The following is an 18412-nucleotide window of genomic DNA, read 5'->3' as shown; positions in this document are numbered from 1 at the left end:
CTTTATGATGTGGGGAAGATCAGATGTAATGTGTAAATCGGAAGAAAGATATAAGATTTTAATAATCTAAAACCGAGGAACACTACTTTGATGAAAAGAAGTACTACATGTCAAAAATGAGTACTATAGTACATGTCCTGAAAAGGAGTGTGCATGTTTATGTGGTCATTGCTTTCCATATTAGGAAGTTTGACTGGAAGAATACAGACTGTATGTATTGAGATGTACTATCTCCTCCACATTGTTTTTTAATGCAGTTTGGTCGAATCATTTTAAATTTGACAGAGACATTTCGAATATAAATTTTACAGAAAAATTTCAAGTAACATTAGGTGAAGAAGATTATCTATACACTGGATCAATTGTCTGGTGGTGCCTTGTTTTTGTATGGAGGAATTCTACTCCTTCATTTGTTAGACAAAGAACTTGTCTCCTGGGACTACAATCCTCTGTAACAGAATTTGGAGAGGGTGAGTCATCTTTACATTTAGATAAGAGATAAACAACAACTAACAGCCAACAAAACAATTAACAGCTTAGAAATTAATAGGCATTGTCTAATAAGCCTTGTCTTGGATTGTCTAATAAATCATGTCTTAACATTCAATACTTAGGATATAAAATTCTAATTTGCAAAGAACAGCTTAGATTACAGCTTAGGGAGATTGTAGAAAACTTCTTGGTAGACTACATTTCTGGTAACATTAGTTGGAACACCATGATCAGAATCAATGAACATCTTCAAACCTTCAGGCGAGGTAACCCGACTTACAGCCACGTACATTTGTCCGTGTGTAAAAACTGACTTCGGAAGATAAAGACCAACTCTTTGTAGAGACTGTCCTTGAGCTTTGTTGATCGTCATGGAATAACAAATTTGCAGCGGCATTTGCTTGCGAATCAGCTTGAACGGTAGCTTGGTTTCGGTTGGAAAGAGTTCCATCCTTGGAATAAAGTGTTTCGTACCTGCAAATGCTCCACATATTACCTCACACTGAACACAATGCTTCAGGCACTTTGTGATCATCATTCTGGTCCCGTTGCACAGTCCAAGCGTCTGGTTTAAGTTTCGCATTAACATAACAGCCACGCCAACCTTTAGTTTCAGTTCATGATGCGGAAGACCTGGAATATTGTATGAGTTGATATATTCAGGGGGGAATGCAAAACTAAGATCAGAATCGCTGCCACCAAAATCCTCCGCTCTGTCAACACTATAGTAAGAAGCTTGATCTCCCGGAATTGTCTCAACAATATTGGAATTCAAGTGAGCAACAGTGACATTGGTCGGCGTCAATATTGCTCTCTCACTAAGATAAGCAGGATTTTGAAAGTTTGTGGTAAAACTGGGATACGTCCACTCAATCATATTTTTAACAGAGTTTTCAGTTTCTGGATCACAAAAATCTGCTGGAATCATGATTGAATCTTCATCAACAACACTTAATTCATCAGTTGGAGGAGATAACTTGCCATCACCGATTTGAAGTACCCATTCAGCAAACTTGCGTAAATTCTCCTTTTCCTCAGCATTCTGTCCTTGGTTAAGTCTCATGTTTTGCTTTAAGATGAAAATGATTGCCTCTTTCCATATTCTTGACCGAGTTATGCATGCAGCCACAATGTCAGCACGACCTCCCATGTTGATGACTGGCAATATCTGCCGAAAATCTCCACCGAGTAGAACGGTGATACCTCCAAACGGCTTGTTGAAATTGTCCGGATTAAGAGTTTTCATTATGTCTCTCAGTGATCGGTCTAGACATTCAAATGCGTACCTGTGTTGCATGGGAGCCTCGTCCCATATAATCAGACTCGTGCACTTGATTAGATTAGCAATATCCGAATTCAGATTTATTGCACATGAGGAATATTCATCCAATACAATTGGGATCTTGAAACGGGAGTGGGCTGTCCTTCCTCCAGGCATTAAGGTAGCTGCGATACCCGAGGAAGCCACTGGCAGAACAATCTTTCCCTGTGATCTCAACTTGTAAATTAGAGTCTTCCAAACATATGTCTTACCACAGCCGCCGCTCCCATAAACAAAGAAAACACCTCCTTTGTTTTCGGTCACAGATTGAAAAACGGCATCATAGACTGATAGTTGTTCAGGGTTGCAATTTGAATGAAGTTTGAGAAACTCTCTCTCCATTTCCTCTATGTCGTAACTGGTTTCATCAACAATCAAATTGTTTGCATCAGTTTGAATATAGCTCACTGGTGGCTGTGGCAATTGGCTGAATTGCTTCAAACATTTTCCAATCGTTCTTAGGATCTTGTCTATTTCTGAAAAATACAACAGATCATTAGAGTTTGAACAGAGTTAAGAAAAATATGTAAATGTCAGTACTAATCAGGAGTGAATATTAGAAAACTTTTGATGAGGCTACCAAAAATAGTACCTGCTAATGCATAAAATTGTAGTTGCTTGTCACTGAAATTAGTGTTTGTATTACCAGATTGCTGTCTCTTACGAAGAATGATATCATCGACCATGTGTTTCCAGTGCTTTGTCCACAAACTTCCTAGGTCAGTCACTTGACAGTTGATCATGATATGAACAAAAAGCTCTCTTATTTGAGGAGGAAATCCACACTTGGCACACTCATCCATTACTTCGTCCCATTCATTGTCATCGTCAAGCAATCCCAGTTTTCTACACGCATCTTTAAAAGTGTTGTAAACCACACCATGTACAGTTTTAAGAGCATTGAAAGAAGTTGGACCTCTAACCTTGGTCAGTAACAACCTGAGATACCAAATCTCTCCAGAATTATGATGTGTATACAACAAACGTCCGATTTGCTGGCCTCTCTTCCTCACTGTCCAGACATGATCAGTTTCATTCCACACATAATGTTGTGGAATCTCATCATAAGTGTATTTCCTAGCAGATGGATCATCCTTGTTTAGTTTGAAGAAAGCCTCAAGTTGACTGAGTTTCCATTTTTCACGCTGCACAACTTTTTGCAGATTCTCATCTTCCTTGAAAGTGCAGTTTTTATTGCCTGGTAAATGAAATGAGAGGCGATGGACAGACACGGATCGATAATGTATATCAAATCCAAAAATTCTATACGCAGCCTCACATCCACATATGTATCTCCCGTCAAAGTAAGATTGAATCTCATCGATAGGCTTGGAGTCATCAGTGTCTTGCTTCTTCTTGGTTGACAATTCGACAGTAGCACGATCATGTCCTTTGAGGCAGTACTTGAATAAGTACTTGAGAGTTCGTGCGTGGCAACAAATTTCAATGTTCATATGACATTGATATTTGACCAGGAGATCACGGTTGTAAGGCACGACAAATTGATTATCAAGATCCACATTGTTCTTCCGGACAGTAATTTTAGTGTCGCGCCTTTTGTAGACAGGGAATCCCGATTGATCAAAATATGTCTCCGGACAATACCTAAAATCAAATAGAGAATGTGGATTTGTAGTCAGAAGCAAATTATGGGAAATTATGCATTAAAAAAAGAGTGATGGGCTGTTATTGAACAGCTTACTTCTTTGGAAAGTATTTCGTACACTTTGAATCCTTCATACAGGGGGAATTTTTCCTTTGGAAACCACAAGGGCCGTGGATCATAAATGAGGAAACAGCTGCATAACCAACTGGATCTTTTATTGGATCAGGTATTTCAGCACTTACAAAACTATCAACATCATCATTGAGTTTCCTCTTCGAAGCAGCGTCGAGCCATATTAGCATATGGACGTGAGGTAGTCCACGTTTTTGGAATTCTATGACATACATAACTACAAATATTGTGATAAAACTAAATTAATATGATATGGAAGTGGACATTCATATGCAGTTGACTTAGAGGAGATAGCATACTTACTTGCAATACATGTACCAAAATAATGTTTGTTTTTGATGTCCTCCACTATCTGATCTAACTTCAGTTTGAACACGCGTGCAATGACATCGGGGGAGTCAACAGCCATGCAACCCGGATATAGCTTCATCATTTCTTTGATTTCATCCCAAGCACTATTACATGTCATAGTCAAAAAAATGTCCGGGTGACCAATGTAGCGACAAATAGCAAGTGCATCCTGGAAATTTTGTTGCATGTATCTCTTCGAACCAAGAAAGCTAGCGGGCAAAATGAAACCTTTCCCAACAGAAGAAGTATCTTGATGACCATCTCGTATGCTCTTTTGAATGTTGCTGTATAAATCATTACGGAGAGTGGTCTGGTGTGTACGAAACCACCAAAGGCGCGACTGTTCAATGGCGGAAAATGCATCCACGATGTATTGCTGGTACAGTCTTCCACCCAAGCGAGGGGTATTACCTGAAAGAATGAAGTAGTTAATTATGTTTAAATAGTTAATTATTCCAGAGAAGAGGTATCAGAATCCTCTTTACACATAGATAAGAGATAAAAAACAACTAACAGGCAACAAAACAATTAACAGCTTAGAAATTAATAGGCATTGTCTAATAATGTGGAGTGGTAGTAGTAGCAGTATGAATCCCTGCATTCTGTGTAGAATTGAGAGTGCCAGAGCCTAGAGTAAAAGTTATGTTAAAACCCCAACAACAAACAGTTCTATTATGGATGCCTAAGTAGTGTCAAATGATAGCAGAGTTCATGAAACCAAAACAACAAACCAACATATTATCAACCAACAAACTTCTATATTTTCTCTACAACCACCATAAATGAAAACTTGTACGCACCATGTCTGGATATTTAAAATATAACATTTCATTTAATAGAATCCAAACAACAAACCCACAGATTTTTTAAAATATAACATGACATTTTATAGAATCCAAACAACAAACCCACAGATTTTGATTCACAACAAACATTGTATTTCCTTCTTAACAACATAAGCTGAAAAGTTCTATTAAGAATGGACCTGATAGAGTATTAATCTGAACAGGTGCCACATTCTCTTTGTCTGGTTTAGGAGGCTCAGCTTTCCTCCTTCTTCCTGTAGTGCTTCCTAATGTGTTGGAAAGCATTATTTGTTAAACCAAAAAAACAAAGAAACAATACCATACTATCAGGATATTCAATACACAAAAAAATGGTAGAGAACATACCGAATTCAGATTTAAATGAACTGAAATTATCTAGGTTGAGATGATTGTAATTAACCTGAGATGAAAACACAAAATCATGAATTCTATGCAAAGGAGATATATATTTAAGCAGTTCTTATGCACAGAAACCTCTTTCATCCTCCAAAGCTTCAATTGAAAAATGTTCTTGTATTCTTGTGGAACCAGTTCTCAACAAAACACAATATAAGCTCTGTCTAAAATTTGAAATTGAATATCGAGATTTGAAATGAAATTCCAGTCCATAAGTTGAAAACTGTGTACGATTTTGGTGTTATTCTGCAGTAGGAGAAAGGATTGACTTACACTTTAACACGCACAGGACAAATTCATTCTTCTTGTAGCATCCCTGAACGGTTTTCGAAGCTAGACTCTGCAGCTTATCTTCAAACAGGAAGGACTCATCCTGTGGAAGAGAAAGAGGGTGAGGAATGTTAGTATAATTTAGGAAAGTTAGGACACGTGACACGTGATATGTTAGAAAGCTTTTAAAGCTTTTAATTTTAAAATAATAATGTAGTAGTAAGTGTGGCATGCGTAGGAGTTTTCCGGTGGCATATTGTGTAATTACATGTGAAGTTTTGGGGTAGTCCATGGAAAAAAGAGGCATTTTATGTAACAGGATTTATTATTTAGAGGGATAAGTTGTTAAAATATAACATGATTATATGATTGTGATAAATCTTTCTCCAACATTTCAGAAAAATTAGTTAATTAATATGATATCAGAATTCAAAATCACGATTTTTCATCAAAATTTATCAATATGAATACTATAAATCGAATATTAACTGCTAGCTAATGTGTTGTGAAATTATAATGGCATACTTATTTAACATATAAAACTAAATAAAATGTGAAACTAGCAGTATCATAATTGATGTGCTCTGAAATTATAATGATATCTCGAATGATTTAACTTGTATGATCTGTGAAACTAGCAGTATAAGAAAAAATTAAATTACATTAATTTAGCAACAATTACTCCTTTTTTCCTCCCCTCTCATAGGAACATAGGAGTACACTTGAGGGGAGAATTTATAAACTTCTTCTCTTCTCAGTTTTTCAACTCAGAAACTTTCTCAGCCCATACTTTGAGAATACCTTTTAGGATCAGCCCATTTGTCAAAATATTTAGCCAAGGGAAAAACATAACTTACTGGTTTGATGTGCAGGGCCGGAGGCCCATTAGCTCTAAAGTTAACCCAGCAATATAGGCCTTCTAATTCAAGAATAAATAATTGACCAAAATTTTCATATAACAAGGATATCACAAGAAATTGTTGAAATAAACTTTCCCTCAGAAATAAAAATGATGTAAAGTTTAATAATTATCTGTTATTAGTATATTCAATCACTAAAACATATAGTACAAATTTTTAATTAACAATACACTATAAAATTGATTAATTAATATTTAGCTATGTTCTATGTGATTAATCATAATTAATAACAAATTAATCCCTGTTTCATTGTTGGTAGAATTGAATAAATCTCTGATTATTCAACTAATCATCTGATTAATTCTTGATCAATACTACTAATATTTAATTAATTTTTATTTCATGATTTTATCAATTCAGTGTGATCTTTACTTTTTACAACACTAATGCTGTATTTAGAAAGATTGAAGTGGGAAGTACCCTGTACCCTCATAGTTTAAATACCCCGTCAGAAAGAATCATTTGGAGTTGGTGGCTCCTTAGATCTCAGATGTACTTTTAGGGTGTGACCATGACATTCTTTAGTACCACTAGTAATGCTTTCGTTAACCTTTCTCATATTTGGTTTCGCCGAACATCGGGGATTGTTTAAGTTCCTGCTTAAAATAAGTGAAGTACTCATAAGTTGAAAACAATTTATGATCTATAAATAAATAAGGTGGTTTGGTAAAAAAGCAAAAATCATGAAATAAAAGCTCATGTGCCCGTTTGTTTAAGATAAGCAGAAACTGTTTTTAATTTTCTCTTTTCTTACCCCGTTTTTATGTAAATAAGTAGAAGTCTTTTTAATAAGTTGAGAATGTTAGTTTTTCACTCTGAGTTTCTACTTCTTTTCTAAACAATTTATTCACTTATTTTCTTTTCACTTCTAATCCACTGTTTTATTTTAATCAATAAATCACTTTTTTTAAGTTTACTCAAACGGTCCCAATATTTTCAATTTCTTATAAGTAATTCTTAAATTTTACACAAACAGTATGAATAGGTGCTTTTACTTATAAACTCAGAACCCGCCATACACACCCTATATTTAAAAATATCTTCATGATGTCACTAGCATAGGGGATGAACCCTTCTGGCCCATTGGTCCTTGTAGTCTCTGTGTCTGAACTGTAAACATGTCACAGGCTCACAGTTTTGATACATAACTAGTTTATGGTTAAGCTCGGGTCGTACTCATGTGATTTTAGGGGAAAATGTTACAGTAAATCAAAAAAATTGTACTCCCTCCCCTCTCTCCCGTAGTTTGTCTTAAGTAGGGGGGACTTGACAATACTCATATAAATTGTACAGTAATTTTATAAGTTATATTAAATTTTTAATAAAAATTTAATATTTAAAATAGATTATGCAAATATATTTCATATACATCTTAATATATGTACCAAATAATATGAAAATATTATAAAATAATGAGAGAAGGAAAGAAAGAACTCTAACGAAAATATGGACCATATATCATTATTATATGAAAATAATGAGAGAAGGAATGAAAATGTGGACCATATATCATTATTGTATTATGGACCAATTTAACAAATTAGCGATTAATTTTTAAGCCTAAACCATTATTTAATCGGTTAAATATGAAACTCTAACGGAAGATATTTCATGTGGTCACGCCCTGAGATCTATTCAATAAGGTACTGCTACAATTCACTTAAAGTGATTTAAAGAGGGGGAGTACAAGAGTCTTGTTAAAATACAACCCCACAAGTAGGTGGTCGACGAAAAAGTTGGCCAATACAGGACATGGGCGGCAGGTAGAGAAAAAGTTAGAGGTATCTCTGGATTCCTCCTGTTCATTTTCACTCACTGCTCAACATTTTCTTCTCTGCACCTTCTACTTTCTTACTTGTGTCTAGAATCTAGATGCCACATCCCGCACAAACTCGGATTTCAGGTCGAATAAGCATGAATCTCGTTCGGGGTTCGAGTTTGAATATTCATAAATACATCGTAATTTTCAAATATTTTTCTCAAATGAGTTGGATTTGTTTAGTAAACAACAAAGTTGCACATTTCAAATTCTAAGAATTGATCAGGTTTTTAAACGGTCCAGGGCTTACGATTGATAGTCAACCACTAAATTAATTGAAGGAAATTGCTAAGTACCCCAAATTTTGTTCCCAAATTTTTTTCTCAAATCTATATGGCAAGTTGTGATTGGTTATACTCATACTAATAAATAATGGGACCCCCTGTATGCACATAAACCACCCAACCAAATTCCACCATGTGTTTGCCACGTCATTTGAGAAAATAATTTGGGGAAAATTTTTGGGGTCCCTAGCATTGCTCTTAATTGAATCGGTGCCATTTATTTTTCACAACAAGATATCGACAATATTCTGATTAAATAATGTCATACTAAGACACAAGAAGATTAGTTAGGTCTGAGAAAGGACCGGCCCAAACAGCTCCAAATGTCACACAACAATACAACCCATTTGAAGGCCCACGACAATCAACCTAAGCCAATCCCAGCCCACCACGTATGTAGCAATTAACCAAACCCGTCACACAAAAGTCATTGACAAGAGTAAACGGCGTCAATTCCAGAACTTTCCGTCAATAGCTCCCCTAATAAATCTCCCACACAAACCCTCACTCTCATTTCACTTGAATACTCTTTTACTCACAAACGCCGTCACTCACCTCGATATTTGCGACATTTAATCGGAGATCTCGATGGCAGATCACGCCGGAGAAGTGGAGCCCAAGGCTGAATCGCTGATTGAGAAGATCACTGAGAAGTTGCACGGTGACGATTCCTCGGATTCTGATGATGAGAAGAAGAAGAGTAGCGAGAAGGAGTCAACAGTCGAGGCCGTGAAGAACAAGGTGTATCGGATTCTTGGGAGAGAGAAGCCTATTCATAAGGTCCTTGGTGGCGGCAAACGTAATCTCTCTCTCTCTCTCTCTCCCTCTCCCCCCCCTCTCTCCCTCCAGCTCCCTAAATATATATGTGTATGCGTTGTCTTGTGTATGCAATTTGATTCATTAATTGTAGATCTACGTAGATTTGAATTAATCTTGTAGTTTTTGTAATAAAGTGAGTTTTATTTAATGTGTTAAGCTTCAGATGTGAGATGTATTATTAGTGGATTTAGTTTGTTTGTTGTGTTAGATCTATGTTTGGGTTCATATGTTTTAAGAAAGGAATTTTGTTTACTGTCATGATCTCGAGTGCTTAATTGATTGGTTGTATAAGCTCTTATTGGTAATTATTACCTGGTAGAAGACTGTGTTGACAATTTGACATGAGTAGTGTAAAATTATCTCGTTATCTTATTGATATGTTGTTACTGCGATAGATGCTGTTTTAAATGTAGAAACAATATTTACTATTATATACATCGGGGTCGAGCATGTTTGGTTTGGTCATGGTTTTAAAGCGAGATTAGGCTTTATATGCAAAATGTAACTGATCAGTCACTGCCATTTGGTGAAATAGGGGAAAAGTTGAATGTGATGGTTAATACGTTTCCTCATTAACTGAGGGTATATGATTTTCCGGATCAATACTGGTGCAGGTGTACTCTAGTCTCTAGCTTATGCTCTAGTGCATGGTTTACTATGGGGTTAAGGATAATGGTTTAAGCATATTGGTTAGACATGTTTGAATGTCATTTATTAGTGTGCATGTTCCTAATTATTCAAAGCATTTCATGGATATTAAAATGACTTTTAGTGTAATGTAATGTGCTTTAGTGTGATATGATTTATTTAATAGTTTTAATATTCAGAGCCCTTCTGTGTCACGGTTTACTAAGATGTCATATAAACAGCTGCTGATATCTTCCTCTGGAGAAACAAGAAGATTTCTGCTGGGGTGCTTGGTTTTGCCACTGCTATTTGGGTGTTTTTTGAATTGCTGGAGTATCATTTGCTAACATTAGTATGCCATGTCCTTATACTGGCTTTGGCAGTCCTCTTCCTTTGGTCAAATGCATCCACCTTTATCAACAAGTAAGCTAAATAAATGTCTTTTTCTGTTTTGTTCCAAAACCAAGTTAAATTACCCCCTGTAATAACTTCTTTGCTCGATCAGGTCTCCCCCCAAATTTCCAGAAGCTATTCTTCCTGAAGATCTTGTCTTGGGTGTAGCAGGTGCCCTTAGAATTGAAGTCAACAGAGCTCTTGCAATATTCCGTGACATTGCGGCAGGGAAAGACTTGAAGAAGTTTCTTGCAGTATGCTCTACTCTTTATTACCATTTATTGTTTTAAGATTACAAATGGTGCCTGTTTGATTGGATAGCATGTTAGTCACTGAATAATACTGGCGGGAATGTGCCCCGCCATTTTTCAAATTAAAATAGGCAGCGTTCTATTCTTTGAGCATGCATATCAATATTTGCTGTCACGATGGAGTTAATTATGTTTTGCTGATCGGCCAATACTCATTATGGTTTGGAACCAGGTGATTGCTGGTTTATGGTTCTTTTCGATTCTCGGGAGTTACTGGAATTTCTTGACCTTGTTCTACATATGTAAGCACACTGGTTCAAATGTTTGTGATAAAGCTTCTAGAAGTTGCAGTATTTTTGTCGCATGTTATTACTTATTACCTTTCTAATTTTTTTCATTGACATTTTCCTTGTTCTGAAACCAGCTTTTGTGTTGCTGCATACTATTCCTCTGCTTTATGAGAAGTACGAAGACAAGGTTGATGCTTTCGCTGAAAAGGCAGAAGCTGAGATTAAGAAGCAGTATGCTGTATTCAATGTGAAGGTTTTAAGCAAGATTCCTCGAGGGCCATTGAAAGACAAAAAGTTCTTGTAGAGAGGCAGACAAGGTCTCTAGTTTTTCATTGATAAGTGGTGTAGCTATATGACTGAAGCTGTTGCTCACTTTTTTCATCAGCTGGGACCCTTGTTTTTAGTAGTTATTATTCGAAGGTAGTACGTCTGGGTTCCATATTTTACAACATGATTATTGTGTTTTATGAGGTGGTTAAGTTTTGGGTATCAGTTTATCACTAAACATTCCTCAGGCGTGTTAGTTTAGATTGATTTGATTTTGATGTGCTAGCTTATTCATTATCGACCCATCAATATTTTATATGTTTTGTAATAGTTACGATTTGAGTATGGAAAAGAAAGGGTTCCTTTAATTATTTGATCTGGTGCTGGGCTGTGCTGGCCCTTAAACCCCATTTTGAGCAAGTTAATAATGTCTTAAAATGATAAATTTAAGGTATTTGGAAGAAATGAATATTTTAATGGTGGTGCAATAAAATGTTAGGGTTGCCAAGACATTATTATGTGTGTAAATTATTTTTATTATTAAAAAATTAATTTTTTTCTATTATAAAGTACTTTTATTCTCATATTTGTACTTTTCTATGATAATAATTTAAATATAAAATCATTTTCATGACAAGACTTAGTTATAAAAAGTATTATTGAAATTCATATATATAATGTTCAAACTAGTTAACAATTTTTTGTTATATTGAGTTGGAATTTCTAAATTAATCTTAACATAACCACCCCACTATTTTTGATACAGTGTGTGTGTATATATATATACACACACTGTATCAAACTTCATAGTGGGGTGGTTATGTTAAGATTAATTTAGAAACTCCAACTCGATTATATTGATTTTAGAAGTTGCTGACCAAATTTATTTAAAATAAATTCGAGAACTAATATTTTGTTGTAAATTGGTTGAGATTGTTTACTTGTACATATATTTAAAAATAACATTTTATAAAAGATAGAATTAATTAATATCATATATGTGTATCAGAACGAGATGTTGACTTGCTCGGTCTTCTTATAATATTGAAAATGAATTTAAGTATTATTAATTATATTTATCAACTTCTTTTTTTTTATAATTATCGAATTCCAACATGTTCCGTTGTCTATTACATTTTTTGCGTGTCTATGAGTATTAGTGATGCTATTATCATATGTCAAACTCGTATTTTTGTATTTCAAATTTATTCTTTAGAATTCTGTTTGATAAATTTCAAACAATTGTTCTTATATTTTAATTCTATTTCTAGAATTTGGTTGATAAATTACAGCAATTTTGTTGAACAAATTATTGATATGATTTGAGATCACGAATAGAAGAACACTTATAAAATATCAAGAGTTAAGCCCACCAGAGAAGAATTTTCATAATTTTTGTATCTAGTTAATGCAGGTGGCTCTAAAAATATTTATGTTCAGTTCGAAACTAATTAAACCAAGCTCAAGCTATTTCAATAGTCAGGGGGCCAAGTTCGAGTTCTAAATTCTGTGAAGACAACTCGAGTGCAAACTATTTAGTCGAACTCGAGCCTGGCACTTTTCAAACACAGCTCGGCTCTTTACCGGCTGCTTTTTCCTCAGTAAAACTGAATTTACTGAAATGTGCTTCCCATCCATTTTCAAGTATAATGATTTTGTAACTTAATTAACTGTTAACTATATTCCACAACTGCAGCCTACAAGATCAGACAACCACTAAAAAAACCTTGTCATGTAAAACCATATACATTCCAACTCTATATTTACCCAAAAACAATTCAGCTAAATGGTAAATCTCATTAGTTCTGAGATTATAAACTACTTTCTCCAGCACAATGGGATAAGCCTTGGCGTAAGCAGAGAGAGTCATTTCCTCTAAGTGGGCACTATAAGTAGACAAGTCATATTATATATATATAAAAACAACACCGAACCTTTTGAAAGGTTTCTATACACTAAGAAGAGCACGATTGAATAGCCCAAGTGGTGGGTTTATCCTCTATTGTCTCGGGGTATCTGAGTTCCACTCTCGCTCTCTGTTCTCGGGTATATGGGTTCGACTCCCGCTCACCCCCGAGAAGTATTAGCACGATACTCATTTGTAAGGCATATAAGCCTAATTATTCGAAAAAGAATAATTCCAGAGTGAGGGAGACCCTTCCTCCGAATCACTATCACTGTCAGAAGATACTATGTACAGACGACCAGAGCCATCCAGAGAGCCCTCTGTCACGTAGTTCACAATCTGGAAAATCAGATACAAGGGTCAGTGTATTCAGGAGACTTCAACATTCAGTAGGTCAAAATTAAAAGCGGATATATGTCAAGCTTTTAGAAAAAGAAAGCATAAGTGCATAACCGATCGAAAAACCAGAATGTAACAAATTTTTTAGCACCCAAAGTTCTCATACAACTACATAAGTTACCTTCTGATTTAATACAGGCTTGATTTGGTGATTTCCACAACTCAATCTACAACGTTTTGTAGTACACTCCATGTCATTAAGCCACATTATAGTATTGCAGTGCTTACAGTAACCCCTTGACGATGCGTTAAATATCTTGGAAAAATAGCCTGGAATTAAACAATCAAAAATATGATTATCTTATCAGGGAACATTTTGTAAAAAGTGATTTCTTCTTACTGAGCAATTAAGTGAAGACAGCATCATTTAGTTGTAAGGAAGTCATTTGTGCAGCAGAGATAATATTTTTCTCTTAGGTATAAGACAGTGCTGTAGGAAATTAGAGTACACTTATTTATGCTAAATTACTACGGTAAATCATCAGTGGTGATGCAGAACAGGTTAACAAGTTACTACATAACAAAAATGAATAAAAAAAACCATAGTATAAACATGATGAATAACAATTTGATCCAAATAAGATAGTATTCCAAAAATACAAAAGGAATGAGAACATAAACTGAATGAATTTATTTAAGGTAACAATTAACAAACAATAATAATGAATTCCTGCTCAAAAGTACTCAAACTAAAGTATGATTTTGTAGTCCTTTTTTTTGCCAACATGATTTTGTAGTCCTTTTTTTTTGCCAACATGATTTTGTAGTCCTATTTAAGAGGTAAATTTCTATCAGATAAATTATCGACAAACTTTTGAATATGTATTGTACTGCAATAAAAATAATTGAATACGTAATGTACCGCAATAAAAATATGTAGATTACAATAAGATGGTCAAAATGGGCTCCACTTTAATGAGGCGCCCAGCCTGTGTCTCAGCAGGCAAGGCTCACACCTCTATCAAGTTGGCCTGCCTTGCGCTATGCGAAGACAGTGAGCCTCGATGTGCGTGATATCATGTTACAAAGTTGCATGTCTATCTGGTATAGTTATGTGACAAATTAAAGTGAGGGTAAAGGTTTTAATATACACGCTGCAAACCAAGAATGGAAAGAACTTACTCAATTATGAAGCAGAAGAAAACCTACCTTTATAATCTTTTTTAAATGCTTCTCTCCAACTAAAGCCAGCTCTTGTAACATCAGTCTGTACATATATAAGCTTCGTCTCAGCCTGTCTTGTTTTTGTTTGAAGTATCTTGATCTCATAAAGATTATCTGAATCAGCAAAGAAAATAGAATATTGCAACTGCCATAATTTGTTGTCTCTTGCTGCCACATTCCACGATCTACAAATAAAATATTTAAAGTGGGTTATGCTGGCACCTGAGAATTCTGTTACTGCTTTAGTTATATAAGTGACCAGAGCTTTGTTTTCAAACTACTGTGGGTGTTAGTATGCATTATATAAAAAGAAATGGGTAACAGCGACAATAGATTATAAAATATACTGCAACCATGAATCAGAGTTAAACAGCAAATGTTGCAGAGAAGGAAATACCTGCTGACTGATGCAGCTGAAACTAAAGATCGCAAATCTAAATAACTAAAGATGTGCAGAAGCACATCCTCAGGAAGCTGGGCCATACCTGAAATAGAACCATACATAATAGATTAAGCAAAAAAAAAAATCCTTATTTTTTTATTAATTGTAAATGAAATATTTAATATTTTCTCCTACTCTACCTTGAATACAAATAAATTGTATTCAAACAATTTGGTATCCAATAACAAGGGCAACTTTATGTTTTCAATGTTAAGCTTTTCTATTCAAGATAACTACAAATGACACCCAAAAGCATAGAGAACCCAATCAACGGTTATAAGTTTCCAAAAATAAACGGAATAGGTTGATGTTCAAATAGCCAGCGGTATATTTACTAGTTTAAAACAGTCTATCAAATATGGCTCTAGTGTTCTATTGGATATAAAAACGTGATAATCACTTTCAAATTACCTCTGTAATAAATAAGTGAAGTAAACAATTAAGTAAAAATGCACTCTTTTGCACGGTTTGGTTCCACGTTTCATTTATCTCTATAAAGATGGCCACTTTTAAATTAGTATTTTGAAAAAAATGCCTACTGTCAGCTGCCCTTAACTAACAGAAATTAATCGAATATAGAGGCATACATTCTATCTGTTTCTCTGATTTTAGTCATTATTCCTATGATCCTATCTCGACTTCCACCTTGTTATATAATCTCTTATTTCAAACATTATTTCTAACTTCCACTACCTTCTAATTAACTAAGTCCCTTATTTTCGCAATCCCTTCCCATGTCATTTTCATTAATTCTTCTTTCCTTACTGTATTCTTCATCCCTAATTCATTCAATATCACCTACATATTCATCTAGCTAGTCTGTTGGAGACGATTCAGAATCAAAATATGAAGAAACCCGGGTTTCGAAACTTTAACAACTGACAGAGTGACTTGGGTTTATTCAAAAATTACTAAAATTTGAACCCGAAATTGTTTAATTTTTCTGTCTAAGCGGAAAAAAATGGAGATACTATTCTACATATTAGAATTCATAAAGTCTCAAGTTGGAATAATTATGAAACCATTTTTAAGTATGCATCTATTTATATGTATTAGTATGTAGGATGAGCTATATATTTGATAATTATTCTAGGATTTTACACTACTACACTCCAGTAATGGTAGTGACTATCTGGAAAAAGAGTTACTTTGAGAAAATTAGAGAGCAGAGATACCAAGATGAATATGTGTTAGTTTCAGCCACAAAAAATGCATTATACTTCACAACAAACTTGATAATGAAAAAGAGAACCTTCTCCTTGCTGCATCCCTTTCCATCGCCTCTTGTGAGCCACCATCGCAAGCTTAAACTCCTTTGCAGCCATACCCTTTTTTTGCTTTGGCAATACCGAATCTGCAGCCTGAAGGAGAAGATTAGCTGCTTCAACGGCAGATGATGCCTCCATTCTGAAAGGAATAACATTAAAAGATGTTACATTTTGTTTCCTGTGCCGTTTTTGGCTTCAGAAAAAAATGTTTGGACCAAAACTGCAAAATATTCCACAACAAATCCCACTCTGCCCGCTGTCTAAAAAATTTATATAATAAACCAAACACCTTATATCCCACTCGTTACTCGTAAGTAGGGAATGGGGAGTGTATGATATTCACAAATTTTATGTGCTTAGCCTTCTCATACAAAGAGAGGTTGTCTCTATTAAGGCCCCGTGGCATCACACATATATACTAGTAAAAAGGAATCACGGAGAAGATCTTATATATCGACAAGCACAAAATACTTTAAACTGTAGTTGTTTCTTCTACTCTCAATCACACTTTCTTAAATTTTGTAAGTGAATCAATCTGAAGCAAAATTAAGTTGATTATAGAGTCGTGAAGTTCATTCCGTCTTCAATCAGTAATATTTTGCAGTAACTTTGATTATGTATCTTTAATTCCTTGTCAATCTAGAGGAACCAAGCCTACACTGATGAGCAAAACTCACTAGTTTAGACCTAATAATCATCTCAGCAAGTTCCGAAATCACGACATCAATTCTAATTAAAGCATCAATATAAAGCAAACCCACATCGTAAAATCACTAAACCACATCAAGAACAAAAAAAATAAAATCAAAACTTTACACAAAAACGGCATAATTAAGCTTTGAATTAAAAAGGGGGAGTGGGATACTTACAGGGGGAGAGTTCGAAAGGCGAAAACGACGTCGTCGAAGAGGAGACGCTGAACAGATTTGGGGAGCTTGGAGTAAGCGAGCCTGAGAATTGAGGAAAGTTCTTTACAAGCCACGGAGTATTGGTGGCTTTTGCCCATTGATTCTCTTAATTTCAAGCTTTTGTATCTATCTGATACTTTCATTTTTTTTTTACCTTTTTCGTTCTTAACAGGAGGAGGAGGAGAAGAAGGTGATTGAGTTGATCAAAGAGATGAACACAAGAGTGTGTGACGGTTTGTGATTATTGCAGGTGGATGCGCTGCTGATTCATGAAACCGGGATCAATAAATTAAGTATTTTTTTTTTTTAAGGAAAATTAAGTATTATTTTATTCGTTACACTTTTACAAAATAATATAATGTAAATATTCGCATAGGTATATTTGATTAGAATTCTGAAAAAAATTATTAAATGAATGGGATACTGATTTAGATTTTAATAAATGTATCAAGAACTCGTTTCAAAGAAAAATTATATCAGAATTTAAGAAATTTAATTAGGGATTTGAATTATTGAAAAAAATTGAACGATATTTTGTCAGAATTTTAAATTATACTTAAAAAAATCCAATTATATTTGAGATCACTAAAATTTAATGATATTCGGATGTACATGATTTTTTTTGAATTTTATTAATTTATAAATTCTTTTTAGTGTTTTTCACGCTTTTTGAAATTACCCAATAATCTACGGAATTATAATATTATATTTGATATTTGATAATATATTATAAATTAAATTATTTTATACTAATTTTCTACATTTATATAATATTTTAAGCACCAATTTACATTAAAACCTATCTATAAAACAAATAAAAGAAAAAAAAATTAGATTTTATTAATTTAGATTGTAATATTAAATAATTTAATCAATAAATTAATGAAGATTATTTTAATTTATAAATATATTCATTCATGGAATCACCCAATCCATTTTTACCTAGGCAAGTTTGCGACCACAAATAAACTCTGTGCACAATAAAATCAGTCAAAATTACATTTCAGCAGCTGAAAATGACAAATCAAAGTTCTTTTTATTGACTCTAACTAGAACAAGGAAAAAAAAAAGTTTTTTTTTTGTATAACTGGTGTCGTTTTATTTTAAGTTGTATAATCTGGTGTGAAGTATCAGATTTTTGCATATACAAACAATTTGTAAATGTGGATTGCTGATTAATACATCTGTTAGCTGAACATTAGCAGGCCTTGTAGTAGCTAAATATCAGAAAATTTTACAATTTACAATGACACTAAAAGT

At 34.2% G+C, this 18412-nt stretch overlaps 3 protein-coding genes and 1 long non-coding RNA gene across 4 annotated transcripts; 1 reads left to right on the top strand and 3 right to left on the bottom strand.

Moving 5' to 3' along the window:
* Positions 1 to 649: 649 nt before the first annotated feature.
* LOC108224927 (uncharacterized) lies at positions 650 to 3267 on the bottom strand. The gene is made up of 2 exons (XM_064080211.1): positions 2406 to 3267; positions 650 to 2289 (listed from the first exon to the last, which is right to left on the bottom strand). The coding sequence occupies exons 1-2, from the start codon at positions 3265 to 3267 to the stop codon at positions 650 to 652; spliced, it is 2502 nt and encodes an 833-aa protein (XP_063936281.1).
* A 1200-nt stretch (positions 3268 to 4467) lies between these two features.
* Positions 4468 to 5542, bottom strand: LOC108227090 (uncharacterized). Its single transcript, XR_010284476.1, has 4 exons — positions 5399 to 5542; positions 5075 to 5129; positions 4888 to 4974; positions 4468 to 4530 (listed from the first exon to the last, which is right to left on the bottom strand). It is a non-coding gene; the product is annotated as an uncharacterized LOC108227090 (long non-coding RNA).
* Positions 5543 to 8874: 3332 nt separating this feature from the next.
* On the top strand, positions 8875 to 11436 carry LOC108192912 (reticulon-like protein B1). Its single transcript, XM_017359447.2, has 5 exons — positions 8875 to 9217; positions 10107 to 10287; positions 10370 to 10511; positions 10741 to 10810; positions 10933 to 11436. Exons 1-5 carry the CDS (start codon positions 9007 to 9009, stop codon positions 11100 to 11102), a joined length of 774 nt encoding a protein of 257 aa, XP_017214936.1. The 5' UTR covers positions 8875 to 9006; the 3' UTR covers positions 11103 to 11436.
* A 1341-nt stretch (positions 11437 to 12777) lies between these two features.
* Positions 12778 to 17409, bottom strand: LOC108225182 (F-box protein At5g52880). Its single transcript, XM_017400005.2, has 6 exons — positions 17114 to 17409; positions 16229 to 16383; positions 14932 to 15019; positions 14520 to 14719; positions 13492 to 13640; positions 12778 to 13310 (listed from the first exon to the last, which is right to left on the bottom strand). The coding sequence occupies exons 1-6, from the start codon at positions 17293 to 17295 to the stop codon at positions 13182 to 13184; spliced, it is 903 nt and encodes a 300-aa protein (XP_017255494.1). The 5' UTR covers positions 17296 to 17409; the 3' UTR covers positions 12778 to 13181.
* Between the last annotated feature and the right edge of the window lie 1003 nt (positions 17410 to 18412).

The sequence above is a fragment of the Daucus carota genome, chromosome 6 (genome assembly GCF_001625215.2).
Source record: "Daucus carota subsp. sativus chromosome 6, DH1 v3.0, whole genome shotgun sequence".
Classification (NCBI taxonomy): Eukaryota; Viridiplantae; Streptophyta; class Magnoliopsida; order Apiales; family Apiaceae; genus Daucus; species Daucus carota.
Note: the sequence above shows the minus strand (reverse complement) of the source record. Positions and strands in the feature narration are given on the sequence as shown.